General features: G+C 43.4%; 1 protein-coding gene and 1 long non-coding RNA gene across 3 annotated transcripts in view; one reads left to right on the top strand and one right to left on the bottom strand.

The window, feature by feature from the left end:
• Window positions 1-594, bottom strand: part of MRPS18A (mitochondrial ribosomal protein S18A) — a 30,178-nt gene extending 29,584 nt beyond the window's left edge. The window contains exon 1 of one of the 2 annotated variants that reach the window (XM_083434677.1): window positions 467-594. In XM_083434677.1, the coding sequence (XP_083290803.1) occupies window positions 467-566 (100 nt within the window). In that variant the 5' untranslated portion in view covers window positions 567-594. Of the gene's footprint in view, window positions 1-333 lie in introns of both variants that reach the window. The other variant, XM_083434675.1, reaches the window with a different exon arrangement.
• Window positions 505-15,097, top strand: LOC310674890. Its single transcript, XR_014509816.1, has 4 exons — window positions 505-598; window positions 13,033-13,140; window positions 14,075-14,170; window positions 14,778-15,097. It is a non-coding gene; the product is annotated as an uncharacterized lncRNA (long non-coding RNA).
• The last annotated feature ends 7,155 nt before the right edge of the window (window positions 15,098-22,252 follow it).

Raw genomic sequence — 22,252 nt, 5'->3', positions numbered from 1 at the left:
CTTCCAACTCTATGAACTTAAGCGGGGCTTACTTCCAAGCAAACATGCACAGAGCGGCACAGTACAGGTGGATCCTCACTCTGCCCCTTCCACGTCCAAAGGAGACTTGCCCGAAGAAGCTGCCCTTTCAAGCCTTAGCGCCTGCTACCTAGCAAGGGACCGTGGCCACCTCCTCCGAAAGGATGACTAACCAAGTAACTGTCCTTTATTATTGTCGTGTTATTATACTGCCAGCCGGCCTCGTAGCCCCGACTTGAGCGAGAGGGATGGGGGATGGGGAGGGGGGAAACACCGCGGCTCAAGTTGTTTATTCTTCCCCTCCTCGGCGGTTACCGGAAAACGAGCCGGCTCCGGCCATCCAAGAGCTGACGGGAAGGCGCCTCTCTCGCCGTTTCCCTACCTCAGCCCCTCGGCTCCCCTCCCCGCTGCAGCCGGGAGAGAGAGAGCAGGAGCCGTTGGCACTCACCCTGCCTCAATCCGCGAGACGGGGCGCGAGGCCAGCCCCCCCACAAGAACCCAGACACCAGCCGCCTGCAGCCGGAGAGCAGCGACATGGACGCAGCCATCTTGGCAGCCCTCCGACGGCTTCCGCTTCCAGGTTTCATTGGCTGGCGAGAGAACGCGCGGGGGGGGGGAGCCGCTTTCTTCCTCGCCCGCCCCGCCTCCTGTGGCGGGAAAAAGCGAAAGGCGTTGAAGTGCCGCCATTTTGGTATCCAAATCGGGGATGGGGGAGGGGGCGGACGGGGGCGCGAGGATGGGATGTGCTTGGGCCACGCCTGGTACACGCTTGTTATTGGTTGTTATGGCAGATTTGAAATTTCCTTTTTCCTTTTTCCTTTTAGTAATAGATTAAAAAACCCAACATTGTCAGCTGAAATTTAGGTTACCAAAGCGCACTTTTCTTTCGATTTTTTTTTAAAAGGTCATTTTATACACTGAGCTATATAAGCTGTTTTTAATATTGGATTCTAATGCTTTAATATGCCTGTTGGAGTTTTCTTGGCAGGGATACTGGAGTGGCTTGCCGGTTCCTACTCCAGGAGGATCACGGTTGGTCAAAACTCTCCACTATAACCTGTCCATCTTGGGTGGCCTTGCAAGGCATAGCTCATAGCTTCTCTGAGTTATTCAAGCCCCTTTGAGAGCTGGACCATAAAGAAGGCTGATTGCTGAAGCATTGATGCTTTTGAATTATGGTGCTGGAGGAGACTCTTGAGAGTCCCATGGACTGCAAGAAGATCAAACCTATCCATTCTTAAGGAAATCAGCCCTGAGTGCTCACTGGAAGGACAGATCGTGAAGCTGAGGCTCCAATACTTTGGCCACCTCATGAGAAGAGAAGACTCCCTGGAAAAGACCCTGATGTTGGGAAAGATGGAGGGCACAAGGAGAAGGGGACAACAGAGGACGAGGTGGTTGGACACTGTTCTTGAAGCTACGAACATGAGTTTGACCAAGCTGCAGGAGGCAGTGGAAGACAGGAGTGCCTGGCGTGCTCTGGTCCATGGGGCCACAAAGAGTCGGACATGACTAAACTACTAAACAACAACAATGCTTTAATCTGCCCTGGGACTGTAGGATGAAGAGTGGGTAATTAATCATCATCATCATCATCATCATCATAACCCATCCTGGCACTTTAGAATGAAGAGTAGGTAAACAACAACAACAACCACCACCCATCCTGGCACTGTAGGATGAAGAGTGGGCAATTAATACTACTACTAACCCATCCTGGCACTGTAGGATGAAGAGTGGGCAATTAATAAGAATATTGTACAAATCTTTTTCAGTACCCTAAAGTATTGGGAGGATGAGATATAGGCGCCTTCCCTTTGCTTAATCACTAGTTTTACTGGGGTACAATGCCAGCCTCTGCTAAAATAATTTGAGTGGTGCTGGTAAGCTACTTAGCTGCATTCAGGGGATTGGTAGTGGTGTGCAAAGCCCTGGGCAATTCGGGAGCAGAATACCTAAAATATTGTTTCAGCCATTGTATATCCAACTGAGCTTCCTTCAGGTATTGCCACAACAAGAGCTCTATGATGTACAAATCAGGCCTTCAGTGTGGTGGCACCTGCCCTTTGGGACTCCCTCTTGCTGCACATCAGACAGATGCTGTCTCTTTTATCTTTTTGGTGCTCACTGAAGACCTTCCTCTTCCAACAAGACTTTTAAGAAGATTTATATCCCAGCCTTTTTTCTTTATTGTATTTTTAAAAATATTTTCATTGCAGATGATTTTATTGTAAATCATCCTGGGGTGTTTTATGGGAAGTGATTCATAAATTAATGAATCACATAAGAAATGACTCTCTGAAATAGCTAACCTTATAGAAAAATACGAGTGCAAAGTTATTTGCATTGCTATTTGTGAATGAAGTATCTCAAGTGAACTTGTTTCATGTTGCATGGATGTTACCGCAACAACCTTGTGGCATTTACCCTTTTAGGCTGCGGTGTAATTTCTCTTAAGTGCAGGAAGTAAGTCCCATTGAACTCATACAGAGTTCCCTGAACTGTCATAAATTCATATACAAATACACAGTTCATTGAACTGTCAACCACTAACCTTTTACAGGCTGTTACTTGGAACATACATGTTTATTTAGCAAAATGTATACACCACTTGATTGTAACAAAACCTCCAAGCAGTTTACAAGAAATATTAAATTGTCAGGAAAACAGTTAAAAACAAATAATGAAGAACATTTTAAAACAAAGTCAGCAGTAAACTAAAAAGAGATTAATACATGACTCTATAAAAGGTAAAGGTAAAGGACCCCTGACAGTTAAGTCCAGTCGCAGACGACTCTGGGATTGTGGAGTTCATCTTGCTTTTAAAGGCTGAGGGAGCTGGTGTTTGTCTGCAGACAGTTTTTCCGGGTCATGTGGCCAGCATGACTAAGCCGCTTCTGGCGAAACCAGAGCAGTGCACGGAAACGCCGTTTACCTTCCCACCGGAGCAGTACCTATTTATCTACTTGCACTTTTGGCGTGCTTTCGAACTGCTAGGTTGGCAGGAGCAGGGACCGAGCAACGGGAGCTCACCCTGTCGTGGGGATTCAAACCGCCGACCTTCTGATCGGCAAGCCCAAGAGGCTCAGTGGTTTAGACCACAGCGCCACCTAAACAAAAATGTTCCAAGCAGGCGCCAAAAAGAATACAGAGAAGGAGCTGACCTGATGTCAATAGGCAGGAAGTTCCGAAGTGTAGATGTTGCTACTCTGTAGCACAGGGAAGTGCCACTGCTGTGGCTGCTGCAGTGGCAGTAGTGGCATCTTCCACTGCTGCCATCCTTGTTGAGAAAGGGGCCTGCAGTGAAGCAGGTTTGCTGCTGCTGCTCACCAACTGCAGTGAGATTGCTCTGGACCGTGCAGACAAGTTTGACGCCTTCCTGCTGCGGAGTTGGTGAGGCATGCAGCTGTAGCTGTCATGGCAGCTGTGGGTGGAAGACAGGAGGCTGTGAAGAGCACCTGACCTCAGCACAGCTGCAGGATCCACCCTACTTAGCCCATCCGTGCCATGCTGTGACTTCCTTCTTTCCCCCAACCCCTACCTCAGCTGTATGACACTAGTCCTGAAAAGTGGACCTCTCCACCTTTTCCAACAGGAGGAGCATCAGCTCATAGGAGACAAGCAGATCAGCACTGGACACACGCACACTGCCCCATGCATCTACTAGAAGTGCATCTGGGTCCTAATAGATCATTGCTTCTATTTTGTCTTTTGTAATACAGTGGTACCTCGGGTTACAGACTCAATTCGTTCCAGAGGTCCGTTCTTAACCCGAAACCGTTCTTAACCTGAGGCGCACTTTTGCTAATGGGGCTTACTGCTGCCAGCGCGCTGTTGGCGCACAATTTCTGTTCTCATCCTGGGGCAAAGTTCTCAACCCGAGGTACTACTTCCGGGTTAGTGGAGTTTGTAACCCGAAGTGTTTGTAACCTGAAGTGTTTGTAACCCAAGGTACCACTGTACTTAAAAAATGTTGTCTGTGTGAAGTATTAAAATGGCTATTCTTCAGGGTCTAGCCTTCATCTCAGAAAATCATGAAATTAAATATTTGAATGGAAAGCAAATGCATCTTTATCTCAGTGGACTGGCAGAGACAGGAAGACAAAAAGCAGTTTTTGACATAGCTAAAAGCCTGTTTGAGAAAAGGCTTCATGTTCCAGTTGAACGCATGTTCCTTTTGCCCCAGTTAAACAGGTTTTTAAAACAATACAGAAACCAGTTTATGAAACGGAAATGTGGGATAAATGTACACACCAGAAAATGCCATCTGACTGTTGGACAGTTTTCAGCTTTCTGTCCACAACCAAAATGTCAGTGCATTCCTTTCCTTCCAGCTCCTCACAATCACCTGCTATCTAAATTACCTACGTTGCTAAATGTTTTTATTTAGCTGCAGTTATTCTGTCATTAAGTATGACCAATCCACTGAAATGAAATAATCTAGATTGTTTAAACTCTTGTTAGTGAGCCAGCATGAAGGACTTTGGACCAAAGGTAGGTCCATATATTACAAATACTCAAGCAATGTAATGTTTCCTCTGAAGTATTCTTTGCTGGACACTTTGGAGAAAGGACAATGAACTAAATTGGCCTGTGATCAAATCCAAAAAGTAGCACCAATCTTCTTCATTTAATGGCATCTAGTGGCAGTTCATACTTTCCAGAAGTGACCAGGCAAGTGGCGACCTGTCAGGCTAGTCTATGCAAAAATGTAATTTCTTTTCTTTATACATAAATAACATTTCCCTCCTAAAGATGCATTAATTAATCTCGATCCATGCCTTATGTAATGCCACCTGATTTAATGCAAATTAACTGTTCTCAAAGCAAATTGGAATCAGAGAACAGCCTGAACATTTGTTTCTCATGTTTTCTTTCCTTATCTGATCAGACAGCATTTTCTGTCGTGATTGTTAAGTGTAGCTAATTCAATCCCAAGGCTACAAACTGTGTGCCAGCTTGGACAGAAGGCCTTAATATTTTTTGCAGGCTAACCATAGCTTTGATTCTTCCCTGTTCTTCTGTATTTGGAAAGATTATAAGATTTGGTCCGAAAGCTTTTCGTTGAAGGAGAAAGGGGAGAAAAATAATGATAGAAACTACTTGTATGTTGCAAGAAAAGAGTGTTCATCTCTCTATAGAAGGGGTGGCCAACCCATGTTCCATGGGCCACATATGACCCCCCCCCCATAGGTTTTGTGGTGCTTCCCCAGGACCCCTCCAAAATGTGTCATTTCTCAAAATAATTAATTTTAAAAATTATTTTTAGCAAATCCTTTGTTTCCCTTGATGTGATGCTATGATGTCAAAAGGTTTCTTTTTGTAGACCCTCAAGAGCACCCCAATTTTAAAAAAAGTTTCAAAAAAATTACATTTTTTCTTGATTTTTCCCATAGGTCCCCCACTGTGATGCCAAAATAGTTTTTGTATCCACCAAGGCCTCTTGTGCCTCAAGAGCACTTTTTTTGCTGGCTGCTCTTGGGGGTTCGCTGCTGCAATTATGTGCTGCCAAAGAGTATTTGTAACCGCCCCGCCCCCCAAAAAGTGTATTTCAAAAATGACTATACTCACTTTTACACTTTGGACATGCAAAGTTTGACATAAGGAATTTTTTATTATTGATTTTTAAATAACAAATTTAAAGTAAAAGAGAATAAAGAGAATATGAGAGATGGAGAGAGAGAAAAAGGGAAGACACCCTCTCATTAAAAATGGAATAACCTTTGATACATCCACACAAAAGAATGGTTTCAAATGTAAGAAGGGCAGTGAGGCCCTTGGATCATTGCAGAATACGATATTTCAACGTGAGCGTTGACCATGGTTCATGTGACACTTGATATATGATGGTCAATTTTTAGCTTTATAAGCCAAACTGAAACTCAAACTTTGGAAATAGGGGCTGTGTCTTGAAGGAAACAGGCAGTACTTGCTTGCAATACACCCCCTGCCCCCCGGTATTATAGAGTAGGCAGGTTCCTGTTTTGGAAGAAGGAAAGTGGAGCCATTATTACTGTGATTTGAATATTCAAGAAAAGGGGCTTTCTCTCCATCTGACTTACTCTTTTCCTTGTTCGTCACTTCATGTTATGCCTGCCTGCTTCCAGCCACAGAGGAAATGTTCAGGCTCCCATTCCCCTCCCTGCCCGTGGCCTGCCAATGCTAATGAATGGCATGTGTCTGCCTTGCAGGGTACCTCCATCCAAACTGCAGATCTATTTCATTGGTGGGCTGGTAGCGTTTTAGACAATTCCTAATTAAAGAACTAGAGAAAGGAGATGGAAAAACCTATTAGGTCATCCAGTTCCCACACAGTAATGCCCTATTCAGGTTTGCTCCCCACAGGACATTTTCTTCTCCTTTCCAGAGGGGGCACTACAGGTCAGACTCAGTGCTATTTTTATTAAACAGTCCTCCCAGATTTAAGAAACTTCAGGAAATTTCAGCAGCAAGTTGGCTGCTGGATTATTACAGTCTACATTTTTGAAGTCATAACTATTAATTCTTTGTGGCACCGGGAGATACCTTGGGGCAAAAAAACCACCCACATTATCGTTAGATCTACAGCCTCTCACAAAATGAAACTGGAAGACATAGGCTATAATCCTAAACCAACTTTCTGGCACAAACTCTATCCCCTGCTTTGAAAAGCCTTGACAAATCTGATTGCCAGTGGCAACTGCTTCTATCAACTGCACCTGCCCTGACCAGAATACTGAGCAGCACACAGATCCCCACTTCCTTCACAATTTTGCAAATTGGAGAGAATTTGCAGGTCTCATGCACACCTTTAGGACAGGCAGAATAGCTCCCTTTTGAGTTCTCTGGCGTGAACTTGGGGGATAGGTGGGGATCTCTCAATTCCTGCTGAGCTTTGGAGGTGTTTCCACCTGTCTCTTTACTTACTGGAATATTTATAATCCACACTTTGATAACAGCATATAAAGGCGGGACACATCACACAAAATATAATAAAAAAGGCATCCTTTAAAACATAATTCAAAAAAATCAGGAAATATTGGTTGTGTAAAAGAGAAATTCCTATTGTGAAGCCCTGTCTAAACTATACAGTGTTACTGGAAAAATCCGAGGGCTCCCTTGGACAAAAAGTAAAGACACCAACCAGAGTAAATTGAAGCAAATCAGCAGCCTGTAGGCTTGGCCTTTATTGTACTGTTGCAGCAGGGTGTTCCCCTCACTCGCAGGAGAGAGGAAAGACACAGAAAAATGGCGTGCAAGACCTTATAAAAACTTTTGAAATTCCCCTCCTCTAGGTCAAGCCCACCCCCAGAAACATCATGCATACATTACAGAAAGGAGGGGTTGAGGGAGGAGTTGTGGTGGTAACCTAAGTGTCCTGTCACCTGGCTGGTTCCCCTCTTTCCCCCTCCCCCATGAGTCATTTTCTGAAGACAAAAGGTAGTCGCAGTTTCCTGCCCCCTGAGGGGGAATCCAATCACTGTTCTTTTGTTATAGTCCGTGTTGAATCCACTCGTGTATGCAGGCTGTTGTGTTTTTTTTTATTGTCTTCTGTCTGGGACCATCAGGGTTGGCATAGCAACTGGGCAGGGCTCCTGTGGATGTGCTGCTACGCTCAAGGGATTATGGTGGCCTGTATCAAACTTTCCCCATTTTGTAGTCCTTCCTTCATGGAGTAAAATAAAAGTGGAACAGTGCAAATCTGATGTATGGTTGATTTTCTATGAATTTATAACAGAAGTGTAGCGTGTGTAGTGTGTGAGTGTGAGTGTGTGTGAAGTCTGTACAAACTGAATGATGGGGGGGGTTCCTGCTACCAGTGGCGTAGCGTGGGGGGTGCCGGCCGCACTGGGCGCAACATCTGGGGGTTAGGGTTAGGGGGCGCAAATCCACGGGTTAGGGGGCGCAAATTACTTGCCTTGCCCCGGGTGCTGACAACCCACGCTACGCCACTGCCTGCTGCAACAGTTTTCAGAAGACATCTGAAAGAGCTGACATAGGTTGCACAGTCCACCACAATATGAGAGCTCCTCCTGAATCCTCTGCATGCTAGGGAGCTTGGGGGCTGATGTCTTGTGCCCTTTTAAGGGGTGGAACAGGCAGAAACAGAGACATCCCTGCTGCTCCTGCCTCCTCCAAGCCCAGTGCAATGTGGGAGCCCTCCTTTCGCTTCCCCAAGTCCTCTGTGTGTGCCAGAGGAGGTGTGTGCATATGTGCGAGGTGGTTGGTTGGTGATGCCCATAAAAAATGATTGCTCCTCTGTGGTCGTGGGGAAACTCAGCAGCATGCAATCTGGGAGATTACCCTTCAATTCTGATTTGGAGGTAGAGTTCTTGATGACATTTCATTGTCATCAGATTATGTTATCAGAATGGGAGTAGGCTCACCCACCCGGGTATATTTCCTTTGTAAGCGTGGATCTTGAACCCTTGCTGGGAAAAAGCAGTTTGTGCAATGAGGCTAAAGTTGGATGAGGAAAGTGCTGGGAGAGGGAAGGGAGTTCCTTCCTCCTGCTTCCTGCCTCTTGCTCGGAATTGTACCTTCCTGGTACTTCTTTGCAAAGGTGAAGCAACAGCCAGCATTTAAAGGCACATGGTGGAATCAGCATATGTAGTTTTGCCCAGATGGACCATTAGAACATTCTCCTGGAAATGATGCATTTAGAACATATAATGGGAATCTTTGCTGCCACTTCAATTTAGGATAAGGCCTTAAAGCCCACAAAAAGGCATAACGGTGGGAAAATATGAATAACAGAGGATGATGGCACACTGAATAGGGAAAAGGGCGAACTGGCCTCAAGATGAAAAAGTGGACTTGAAAACAACATGTTTATATTGCCAAGGTTTCTTGGTTTTCCCAGTGGACATGGCTATTTTTCATAGTAAAACAACCAAGTCATAATTTTATTAGATTTCCTTCAGGCTAAGTGTAAACAAGTCAAATCCAGTGGGGAAATTAATTGAAATGTATTTTGCAACAACATTCTAGTCTAAAATGATTTATTCTACTACAACATTTGTTCAATAAAGGAAAAGTAAGTGAAGATTTAAAGAAGAAGGTTAAGAAAGCAAACATTTGAAAGCAAAGAAATCCAAAATTAAACAGTTCCTTCCCACCGCGCCGCCGGAGCACGATTTCTGTTCTCATCCTGAAGCAAAGTTCTTAACCCGAGGTACTATTTCTGGGTTAGCGGAGTCTGTAACCTGAAGCATATGTAACCCGAGGTACCACTGTATATTAGGTATACCTTCCTTATTTTGCACTTTCCTCTGCTTATTCCTTTTGTGCTTACCTCATTTACTGGTGCAGATTTAATGCTATTGCGCTGGCCACTTGGGTGGGGTGGGGCGGTGGCAGGAATGGTTCAGTTTTCAGTTCTTTTGCTTTTTGGCAGCTATCTTTGCAATTATGATTTTTGGCATTGCAGTTATTTGTGTACTTGGTATGCCAGATAGCTAACAAGAGTATCCTGCAGTTAAATATATCTGATATTTGCTCCTAAATAGAAAGCAACTGTGCTAGTACTTGCCTTTATTTCGAGACATTCCTTAATTCTCTGAAACCTCCCGCCACCATCCCCTTCCCTCCAACAGTTTCTGCCACTACAAATCTCATTTCCTTCTCACTGTGTAGGAGCACATTTTCCTCAGGAGGACATAGCCCTATGCCTACATTCATTTGCAGCCCCTCAGCACTATTCTTCACCGCTATCCCTTCAGCCAACAAAACTTGGTTCCTCAACTGTCCTTCTTCTATGAAAACAGAATATTTGGAAGGAGGGAAAAGGAAAAAAATTGACATTCAAATGAAGATTGCCACTAAGCATTGGGAAATTTTCTTATTTTTATCTGCCTATTTAACAATTATATATGGCTTGTAAAAAGCGTCAGAATAAGTGGTTTGCAAAAACCCAACAACATTAAAAGTATCAGTAAATGACAGTTGAAAACAGGCATTTAAAAATATTGAATTCTTGGTGTGAGTGGACAAGAGGGGGGGAAATGGGACTGAAACCTGAGGACAGGTCTGGCTCAGCACATCTTCACCTGAGGAAATATAGGTGATACGTTACCATGGGAACTAATTCTTAGACTAATTCTTAGTTGGAGACAGTTTGGGAAAGCTCCCTGGGGAAAGTGAGCTCAGAAAGCCATTTCCCCACAGATAGGGACTGGATTCAAGAAGTACCATTTCCTTAAGGAGCTGGGTAAGGAAATCAGCCTTCTCTCAGTCATGCTTCATGAAGGAAGTTTAGGGAAGCTCTGCAGTTCCTCCAACAAGCTTCCTCCCTGGACAAGGATTGTTCAGGGTATGACTTTCCCTTATCCCAGCTTCTGCCGTTGTAGCCCGGAAGACCAATCTGACCCTCTCTGGGTCCCCCCCCCCCGACTTTTCAATGACTACCATCATGATGATCTTCTTTAGGCCTTCTTATGACTGCTTCAGCTGGATGGCTTTAGTCTTCTATCCAGTTCTTTGTGCTTTGTGTGTGGCTTATGGACAAACCCAATAGAATTTGCGTTCTCTCTTTTCTCCTTTCGCCATCTTGTCTTGCTAATGAACTATCAATTTCTTCTTCCTTCTTTTCAAGCCTGGAAGAAGCAACAGTATTTTATTTATTAGTATCTTTGAAAAAAGAAAATCAGTATACATTATTTGGCAAACTGAGTAGCGGAGCTGGCACCACTCAGGCAAATATGCTGGGTAGAATAACAAAAACAGGCCAAATGGATCTCTCTCCAGTTTCTGAAATCAATGTACAATTTTAGCTTCACTGTTTTGGGTGTCTTCACCGATTGCACATCTTTTTACTGATGTTTTCTCCAAGCCTCCCCTTTGCACACTTTACAGAGTTTGATTCAAGTTTTCAGGCAGTTACTGATAGTTGCCAGCTTGGAAAAGATCCGATATTAATTCCCCAATGTTATTCTGATCCTTCTAAATTGGCCAGAGCAGGTGACTTTTGGGTGACCTCTGGAAGGATAAAGCACTGAGTAAAGAGAAAATTGGAAGAAAAATATTGATGTTTTTGATTTTATAAAATCTTAATGGGTGGATGTGAGATTTAAACAAAGATTCAAATTGGTTGGATTAGAAATTTTAGGTGAAGGTTCATGTTGACAGTTATGTCATCCAAGCCAGTTTACTTCATTTCTAATCAATGTGTGTACCCTTTGCTCTGCATTACACATTTCCCAATGAATGTTTGTTGATACTGCGATGGAGACATTTTCATTACTCAGAGACCTGTGGCCTGTGAGAGGTGGGAACTGCTGTGAAATACAGCACTCTTTGGTTCTTCTCTGCTCAAGAAATCATACGCCTTTTAGTCAGGTGGGTTTAATCTCCTAGCAAAGTTTCATGAGAACATGTTTGAAATATTTGACTATCCTAGGGAAGGATAGTCATCTTTTAACCCAGATCTTGGAGACCCCTAGCAAAGTTTATTGCTGGTTCTAAGTCTTGGGGGACTGCTCCACCACAGTTTACCTCATTTTACACCTGTCTAACTCATTTCTCATTTCCACTCTTTCTGCTTTCTCTGGCATAGGGTATCTGATTCATGTAAACGTTCTGAGCCGTTGTCTGAAAGTAGTAATGTACTGGATGGATGTTAATAAATTGAAATTTAACCCAGAGAAGACAATGGGGGCTGCTAGACTATTACTATTTTACAGTAGGATTCAATCACATACCGGCCCTTTCTTGGTGCAATGCTGCCTAACCTCAGAAACAAACTAGGATGAATGCTCAATAAACAGGTTGTCTGAAAGTGCGCAAATGTCAGGACTGCTGATATGGAAAGAGGAAGCCAACCCATCTTGGATGGGGTAACACTTCCTTGAAGACTCAGGTTTGCACTTGTGAGGTATTCCTGGATCCTGCCTCCTCGTTCCTTGATGCTCAGGTGGTGGCTAGGAGTGACTTTGCCCAGCTTAGGCTGGTACGTCAGTGTGTCTATTCCTGGAGTGGTCCAGTCTGGTTGGGGCTACACACGTCTTAGTTACATCAAGACTGGATGACTGCAGTGTGCTCTATGTGCAGCTACTTCTGAGGTGTGGCAGGCCCATAGTGTGGCAGTCAGGATGCTGATATGAACTAGACCTTGGAAGCTTGCAAGTCTCATTAAAAGAGCCACAATGACTTCTGGTTCATTTCTGGGCATAGTTCAAAGTGCTGATTATTAACTTTTAAAGATGATGATTTTGGATCAGGGCATCTAAAGGACTGTCTGCTCCAGGTTCTGAGACCCTGAGCTTATCCCCTGAAGTCCCCAGTGCAACCATATTATTGCCATCTGGAGGGCTACTCTTGTGCACAGCAGAAGTGGGACAACACTCTCCACCCCCTGGGGCATTAGTGGTATGGAAAGTTACAGAGTTTTCCTGCAGGACATGCACCTACTGCAAACGAAGTATTACGACCAACCGAAAACTTTTGCAGGTGCCAACGGTGTTGGAATTGTGATTGCATATAACTGCCCTGATTACGTGAGCACAGACCATGATGAATGCTCGATAAAAAGTACGTCCGCAGGGGCCCTCAAATGCAACAGTCGGATAACTGTTTATTTCTTCTGCTTTTTCCCAAGTTAATTGGCCATAGTAGAGAGTAACAAGCTTGGGAAAGTTTTCTTAAAAGAGGACAGGTTAGATAAACAACCTCTGGGCGGCTCTATCAGCATGATGCTGAAGCTTACGTAGGTGGAGAGATGCACAGCCGTCATAGTTTATTATTATTATGAGCTTGGCCTGTGTTCGTGCATGGCTTGTGAAATGGGGGCAAGAACATGTGTCTGAGACTTAGACTCTTGTTGGCCACTCGGTTTTTTGTGTTCATGTCACTAAGATTCTAAACAAAAGCTAGAAGTGAAGTGGTTGTAAGGAAATGCTTGGAGAGCTTGAAAGTGGTGTTTTAGCAGTGGCCTTTTCTCTTGAGTGTCCTTCTAGCATCTGTATCATTAACAACAGAGATGATACGGTTTTAGGAAAGGAAAGCTCTTTCAGAAAGCCTTTTTTTTTTTGTCTGCAGGCATTCCTACCACCAAAAAGCATTGGCAAAAGTAGGCCTAGGACAGGGAAGAAGCTGCAGAAAATATGTATTCCATGGCAAAGGAGCTGTAGGAACAAATGCCAAAAGGTCTGACTTAACTGCACTTTCTCTCAGCCTTAGTTCCCCATTCGTAAAATGGCACGATAAGCTGCCATATGGATTGATGAAATACAGTTTGTAAAGTCCTAATTAACCTTCTCAATATTTTTGCTATTGATAGTTTGTAAGGATCTGTTTCTGTAGACTTGGACCATCAATTTATGTAATCTTTGCAACAACTCTGCGAGATAAAATATTACCACCTCTGTACAGCAGATAAGGCGCTGAATAATGGCCTAAGTTTACCCACGGACCAATGCAGTGGTTCTCAAAGTTTTTTTAGTGCTGGAATCCTTTACAAATTTTTGGCAGAACCCTTACAGTAAAATTTAATTTTAATTTTTTTTAAAAAAAGCAAAGCAAAACAGAATGGTGTTGATTATTTGGGAGATCAAGGAAGGGAGAGCCAGACAGAGTGGCAACTTTTAAAGTTAGTGACGTTGAGACTTAAAAAAACTTGGCTGTTGATCCCCTCATCTCTGATAGGAGAAGCCTATGCTTTGCTCCAGCTCATTGGAAAGTGCAAAGATTCCTATGATGTGGGATGGCACAGGCAGCCTGGCATTTATATTCTATACAATTAAATATCCCGTTGGACCATTTAAAATCTATTCTTTGTCTCTAGTGTTACTTGAAATTGTTTCCATGAAAGGAAGTTCACACCCTCCTCTGTAGACTCTGAACTATTTAGCACATATATACAAAAAAACCTAATATATACTTTCCTGGATTCTTTTCAAGGAACGGTAGAGCCTTGTGAAATCTCTTAGACTCCAATCCTGTGCACACTTACCTAGTAATAAGCCCCATTTAGCTTAATCATACTTACTGAATATACATGCAATGGATTGTGCTGTTCATCATGTTTTAAAACACAAGTTCCTGTTTCAGTTGAATACTTTCTTCCTAAACACTTCACTAGGAAAGAGGTTTCTAGCCAGAATCTGCTCCTTGCATTTGAGAACTTTGTATGGATTTCCCCTCATCAAACTTCCTTTGAGACTAGCAGCTTTGACATGTGAGTGTATTTGAGAACATGCTGGCTCAGCAGAACTTGTGAGGTCCTCATTTGTCTTGTGAGAAAAAGGACACAGAATTCTCCTCCAGAATTTGGGACAAAGGCTACCTGCTTTGAGCACCACGTCCTATTTTCAAATTTTATGCCAATGCATTCTTGGCTTTTATGTTTCAGGAGACATCCTTTGTTTCTTCCACTAATTTGAGGGGAAATAATTTCTGTAATCTTGTAGGGGATTTTTTTTTTTTTTTTGAGGCGGGGGGGGGGGGGGAATGAAGCACAGTGCCAGTAACATAACTACCGGGGCACCAAATCACTGCTCCTTTTTAGCTACGATCAAGGTCCATAAAAAGCTGTGAAACTGAATAATGTAATGCATTTTGTGTGTTATTTTTGATAGTATATACATTTTGTGCAAACTTTGCCCTAGTATATGCATATCTGCGGTTTGCCAGGGACAGTACAGCATTATCATTCATGAAGCCCAACGCATAATTAGAAGATTTTTAATGGTTTTGGCTTCAGTCCCCAACAGAGCTCAACATCACTTAATGGTGGTTCCTGCACGATTTTTGTTATGTAGTAACATTAAAACTACTTTGAACAGATGTAAAGGCGCGAGCTGCAGTGACCAGGAACAGGTCCAAACCATGCAGGAGAATGAAGCTATGATTACTCAGAGCAAGAAGACTCATTTGCTCAGAACTAATGGCCAAGATGAAGTCTGACAGGTCCACACAAGTGGGCTACTCTCCCAGCAGGGAATTTACAAGGTCTTGCCTTATGTAGCCACTTCCACTTACTAATGGAAATGAAAACCAGATATGCCCTTCCCAGCAGCTGCCTCGCCACCACCAGAGCTTTGCATAACTCTTGCTCCACCGTCCTTCTCTAGGGGAGCTCTATAAAATAAACAGATTCATTACATGCGGATTTCCTCTTCCTCTCCTCTGGTTAAACAAAAAGCCTATTAGAAACAGAAACACACACATGCACAATATAATTATGCATATATATATATACATACATACACACAGCACAAAAGGGGTATGCATACACACAGAAACATGCACAGCACAAAAATATTCACTTCTCTCTCTCTCTCTCCATAGTTTTGCAAATATGTAGCTTTATAGTTCCATGCACACTTTAGCAAATGCAAACCGTGTAGTAGAAGGTTCAGTTTGCATCTTCATTTTGTTTGTGATGTTTCTACATGGGTGGGGTTGCCATATTTCAGAAAGTAAAATTCCTGACACACGCAAAGTTCTTCAGCTTTTTTTCGGGGGGGGAACCTCCCCCCAAAATAGTGACTTTAAGCTTCTGGAGCTGTTTCCGCTGTTCTTCCCATCACATTGCCATACATCCAGGTGTTCCCTGACATTTTGCCAATTTGGCAACCCCCCCCCCCGATGCCATTTTTACACCCAAAAACCAGGGCATGTCAGGAATTTTCCTGATATATGACAAACCTAACTTAGGGTCAAACTGGATCTCTGTTTCTCTATAACAGCTGAATCAAGTTTGTGTGTTTGAGACATCAGAGAATCATCATCATCATCATCATTATTATTATTATTATTATTATTATTATTATTATTATTACCCAGTGTATTCCCAGCCACTCTGGGCAGCTTACAGGACATATAAAAACATAGTAAAACATCTAACTTTTTTTTTGGGGGGGGGGAGAATTTAAATCTTTGAATGGGGTTTTGCTTCTTCTGAAGGAGAAAGCATGCAGTCTGATCCTGGATACACCTGAGGCTCAGGTGGCCTTGGTGCCTTTTCCCAGCTTTAGCTGGTATGGCAAATGTGGCCCTTCCTGTACTAAGATAGTTTGATCCTAGTAGTCCAGGCATTGGTAGCTTCAACTTCAACTGGATTACTGCAACCAGAGGCGGAGCTAGCCAGGGGGTGGGGCGAGCATCACGGGGGGGGTGGGGCGGGCGGTGCAGAGATGTCACCCCCCCCAGGGATGACACCCGGGATGGACCGCACCCAGCGTACTCCCCTTCCTCCGCCAGTGACTGCAACGCACTCTAGGTGGGGCTTCCCTCAGGCCCAGTCTGGAAACTGCAGTTAGTGCAGAATTCCACTGCACAAATGCTGACACCATGAAAGAGATCCTACCAGCATGTAAGAATCTAAGAGTCGGGGGGGGGGGGGGAGAGAGAACAACCATATCACTTTAGCCAAACATAGGGTGCTACCAAATGGTGGCTAAGTATTGTAAATAGGTTTGATTTTTCAAACTTAAACAGAATTATATGATAACAATATTCCTGTTTAAGTTTGAAAAATCAATACAGAATGTTTAAAAAACTAAAAGCAAAAGAACTTGAAAACGGGCCATTCAGATATTGCCAATGGGTAATTGGCAACAAGATTGTTTATGTTCTTGGATTTCCCCTGAGAAACGTAAATCTGGATTAAATGTGGGGCGGGGATACAGGCTAGAATTTAAATGCTGATGATGTTGTGTGGGTGCTGCAGAAATACTGCATTCACTTTAAAAATGAGAACTGAACAAAACCCTCAGGAATCCCTAGTTCAAATTGATGGAGACCAATCAAGGTTTTAAAAAAGAAGCAGCTGATGGCAGCGTGGCCACGTTCCTAGAAAAACAGAAGCCGTGTGGAAACATTTCTTACCTTTGTTTGAGGCTCCATCTCCCTTCTCACCACAAATTGCTTCCAGGGACTGAGACAGCAACTAAGACCACAGAGTTCAGCCAGTGCTTCAAACAAATTCTGGTTAACCAGGAATCTCTATCAGCTCCCACCAGCCTTGTGCCTACATGCTTGCCTCATGGCTGAGGGAATTATTTGGTTGCATCTGACCTCCTGGAAGGGTGTGAGGTTTGAGGACCTTCCCAGAAAAAGCTCAGAGATGATTCTGTTTCCATGGCCACAAATATCTACATTTTTCTCCTCCGCAATTGTTTTCCACAAGTTTTTGTGTGCTGTTTTGATGCCATTGCCTATCCACACCCAACAAACGCTGATGTCAAGTAGAAGGAAAAAAAAAAAAACTATAGTGAGGGAATGATTTTTATTTTTTTGCTCTTTGGCATTTTGCTCTTGGATAAGCAATGATCTTGGTATTCTAGCAGGCAGATTTATAGCCTAGCAGGAAATAGGGTGTTTGAAATCACCTTCTTTTACTGATTCAATAGAATTCAACAAGTGAGAAGTCACCGCTCAACATGTACTGTGAGTAGGGGCACCATTGTCTGACAGCACCAGGATAGTGGTGGGTGGAATTTCAGCCTTCCTGCTTCTTGCGGCACCCTTGCCAAATCCTATGGGAGGATGGAAACTCTCACGGGATTTTGCAAGGAATTGAGCAGCTGTGGGCTTAAAAGTCTCAGCTGCACAGAAATTTGGGCTATTTTGCCCCATGTGCTCCCACGAGCTGCGAGATCAGGACCGGGTCCTCCTGCTGGAGTAGTCATAAGAAACATACATTTTACCTCAAGGGTTCTGGAACTGGAATGTTGGGATCTCATTAATGACAGGCATTGGCTTGAATTGTTCAGCCCAGGCAGGTTGGCTAAAAGCATGGTTGCCCCAAATGGAAGGGCCCTACTTCATAACCCTCCCAAGATGGTTCGCTGGGAGTACAACCAGGGCAAGTGTCATAGGGTTAGCTGCTATTATGGTCATGACTGTGACTCACACATGGGACCACACCCCAGTCAAATCATAAGTATGGGCAGTTTCAACTCCCAGGTAACAAAAAAGACAGCCCCTCTTCTGCCTTTGCCACCAAGAAACGACTCAGTTCAGGATGGTGTGAGCTCCCTGGACTTGGCCCATATCCCAATCTGCCCAAGAACCCATTGATCTCTCCTTGATGCTCACATCCACGGTCAAATAGCAGTTTGTCTCTGGGAAGGCTTCACCCATGATTTCCAGATTCTAGCCATGTGTCAGCATTGTACCATTGATGCTCCCAATCCACTATCAGTAAGGGGTATGCTTCATATCACAGACAAAATGATAGCAAAGGAAGTCACAGTGGTCAGAATCACTGGCCCCTTCTCTCTCTCCCCCCCCCCCAGTTCTGGACTTTAGGATTCCTACCTCCATCATCCCAGACAGTATCCAAAAAGGCATCAAGTGAGTTCTGACCGATTCACAACTCAAAGGGTTCTTCAATTAAGGATCTTGTACCACTTGAGCACTGCTCCATCAGATGTACCTCTTTCAGCAAGGTGGTGGAACTCATGCAGAACTGTAGCCCAGACACCTTTTTGGCAAAATTCAATACCCATGGGTGTTTTGGGTGCTTCCCAACCATCAGACTTACAGTAATTCCATTCCAATAACAAAGGCGGCCTGGAATGCTGACCCAACCTTTATACTTCTACCATGCCATTTCCCTCATGTATAACCAAATAACATTGTGGCCTGCTTTACCCAAAACCATTATCTAAAGTATATTACTTCTTCCGCACACATGAAGCACAAATCTGCAACTGCTGCACAAATAAATAGTGGCAAAAATGTTACATTCCGTTCTTATCATTTTTAATATTGTAAAAGGCATAGTGGAATACTTGCAACTTTGCTACCACTTCCAGCCACCATGATTTAATTTTCAGCTTTAAAATGAGAACATTAGCTAAGAGATAGATCACCTAGTCCAGCATCCTGTTTCTAAGAGTGACCAGCCAGCTATTTCAGGGAAGCTAACAAGCGGGACTTGTCTCCATTGTTTGCCCTTCAACTAGCAAAGGGATGGGAAACTGGTGGTTCTCCAGAGGTTGTTGAGCTCCAACTCTCATCATCCCTGCCCATTGATCATGGTCATCAACATCTGTAGGGCCATAGATTCCCCATCCCTGCCCTACCGGCTAGTATTCAGAAGCACAATCCCTCCTATTCGGTCTGTAATTTCCTCCTGGATTCCTTTTTATAATTGAGTTTATGTTGCTCCAATGCTCTAGGTACCAATTAAGGTGGAGAAAGAGGGAAAGAGAAAACACCAGGACCTGCATTGTGGAGTGTCTCCCCTCCCTCTAAATAAATGAGAGATGTGGGGCAAGCCCAACATCCTCAAGAGCCCATAAAAGAGAAGCCCGTAAACCAGGAGTGAAGGAACAAGATGAAGCAATCCAGTTAAGCAGGGAGGAAACCACCAATTAGGAGTAGCCCCGAAGGAATTTTTTTTTTTTTGTGGCCTGAGGGCAATTTGCCAGAGGTACGTTTTGAGTTGGATCTGGGTTGGCTGAGAAGGGCAGATGTGGTGAAAACTGCTCCCCAAAGACAGCTTGCCCTTCTAACCTCCTCCCTTGTGTCTCCTAAAGTCGAAAGAGCTTGGGCTGCCCTGGAGTTTAATAGCAGTGAGGCAAGTATACCAAGACCTGGAGGGGAAAATGATACATTCTTCTTTCAATTTAAATTATAAGCAGGACAATTTGATCCAGTAGCTAACAGTAAGGTGGGCTTGCCATACAGTAATACATATATAATCATGGCCAATAGGTTATTTTACAAGCGGGATAAAGGCTGAGAGGAATACAGAATATTAATGCTAGAGTAGTGCCATTAAATCCCTGGTTATTTACTGAGGGAAATCCAAACCCTCTCAGGGCACACCAGCAACTTACATTTAAAGCACTCTTATCCCACTTTAACTGTCATGGCTTCCCCTCAAAGTATAATGGGAACTGTAGTTAGTTAAGGGTTCTGAGGGTCGTTAGATCTCTATTCTGCTCACAGAACTACAATTTTAAGAGTTCCCTGCGAACAGGGATTGATTATTGAATCACTCTGAGAATTGTAGCTCTGGGAGAGGGAGACTCTCTATGTACGCTCTAGTAAATGAGACTCCAAAAATCCCTTGGCTGCTTCCTCCATTACTTCTAACATACACCATCTAACAAATACCAAACCTAGTCTTGATTCTCCCTTTTCCTATCTATGGTTTTTGCACCATTTTATTTGTTTAAAAGGGGATTACTCATGCTGTGTCCAGCCTTTCCACCTGTGTTAGATATACACAGTCACTTGGAATAAAACATTATCATATTGGTTCTTCTTTGAAGTATCCATACTATTCCTAGATCATAGTGCCCACAAAAGGCCACAAAACATCAGCTGAGCCCTGGCTACTGCCAAGCAGAAAAGTCTTTACTTCCTGTATTTGGGAAGCAGTGCTCTCAGAGCAGTCAGTGTAAAATGGATAAAATTATTAATAGATCGAGGATTGCTTTGTTGCATAGCAAGTGTCCTACACCATCACTTTTCCAAAGTCATTTGAGAGGAATGCACATTATGGAAACTTGCCACCATGGGCTTAACAAATGTGGCAAAATGGGCATGATTTGCACATGGCTTAACTGGAACACAAGCAACAGAAATATTTAGGCCTGATTTGTGATCTTTTATTTCATCAGGTTAACCATCTCTTTGCGTTGACTGTGCTATGTCTGATGTCAGAGTTGTATTGTCCTCCTTCTCCATCTCTGGCAGAACACAGGACGATCCAACCAGAATCGCTAAGGCTGAAATGCAAGGATGTGGCTTGTGGGCTGACTATGATTCTGTCTAACAAAGACCAAACCACTGTGGTGTGGTTCTTATTCTTTTCATTCATTCTAGCTGCTCAGACTCTCTTGGGGGGTTCAGACTGTCCACAGGGCAACTTTGTGGGGAGACACATCTAGCTGGAAGTCATTGACCAATTCAGTCAATCCGCAGCCTTTTGTTTGGGAATATCACTACGTCAAAGGCCGCTGTGGACATATTGCCTGGAAATAAGGAAAGATTGTTGTAGAAACATGCAGCTAAAGGCAGCTGAATGGATTTCGTTTCTGGGTCAGGTTTGGGAAAGATGGGTGTTTCTCAAACAAAAACATATTTTGCTGCAGTCAAATAGCTCTGGGAGGGGAATAATTATTCTAGAAACACATTGTTTATGCTGCTATCCACTGCATTTCTACTCAGAAGTAAGTAACACTGGGTTTTACTGAACTTGTGCTGTTGGGGAATAGGGAACACATGGCTCTCCAGATGCTGCATGTATCCACCAATGTATTCACCACTTAACAGGGAATAAGTGGTGAATACATTGGTGGATACATGCAGCATCTAGAGAAATGTGTGTTCCCTATTCCCCAACAGCACATGTAGCTCTGGGAGCCAGGTGGTAAGTTTAGCGTATTGATACATGAAACCCCACTCTTTAGTGCTCAAGAAGAGCAAACGTCAGTCAGGGTTTTCAGAGGATTGCCATTTGTTCCAATTCAGCTTCAAAGAGTGGATTTTTCACAGGGAAAGCTCCAGAAGAAGGAAAAAAGAGCTTAGACACAGAAGTTTAAAGTGTGGACCATGCCTGGAAAGAGCAGAGGAAAGCTAAATGTGGATAAGTGTGCATAAACCTCAGGAAGACAGCTTTGTTTCTGTATGCAGTTTGACATGGGAATTTCTGTTGTATCTTAATTACATGTCAGATTGCTGACAGAAGAAATTTGCTGGTGTGAATTCAGTATGTGATTTCTGTTCCATTGATGGGGGATATATTTTTTTTTAATGGAATTTCCGAACCAAATGAATGCAAGTCTGGAAATACCAAGATAGATCGGTGGAGCAGTTATTCAGATTATAGCAAGAGAATGATGCAGATTCCTTCCTACTTCCATAAAAACCTCAACATTATGGAAAAACTGAGAAATTTGCTTGGTCAATTAACATTTCCAGAGAAAAGTGAGATTTCAAAAGGAGGGATGTAGGTGGTTTTAATGGGTATGAACCACTAAGACTTTTCTTCCTGAATCATTTTTGAACTTTGATTCCATGTTATGAGAAGTTAGTGATTCAACAGTTTGTACTTTCCCTTGCTGAATTCATCTAGAATGGCATAACAAGATAGGGGGCACTCAAGCACAAGAGGTGCCATCTTCTGAATGGGTTGAACTGCCATTACTTTTTTTTTTGTTTGGTTGTAAAATTCCAAGTAGCGTTCAGACAGTGCTGTGTGGAACCTGGGCAAGTTTTATTTTAATCGCTTCCCTTCTGTAGTTTTCAATTGCATGTGAGATTTACCTTTATTCCCTAAAATTGGGCCTGTTTT

This window comes from Podarcis tiliguerta (genome assembly GCF_965153285.1).
Source record: "Podarcis tiliguerta genome assembly, chromosome: 3".
NCBI lineage: Eukaryota > Metazoa > Chordata > Lepidosauria > Squamata > Lacertidae > Podarcis > Podarcis tiliguerta.
This window is presented reverse-complemented; position numbering and strand designations above follow the sequence as displayed.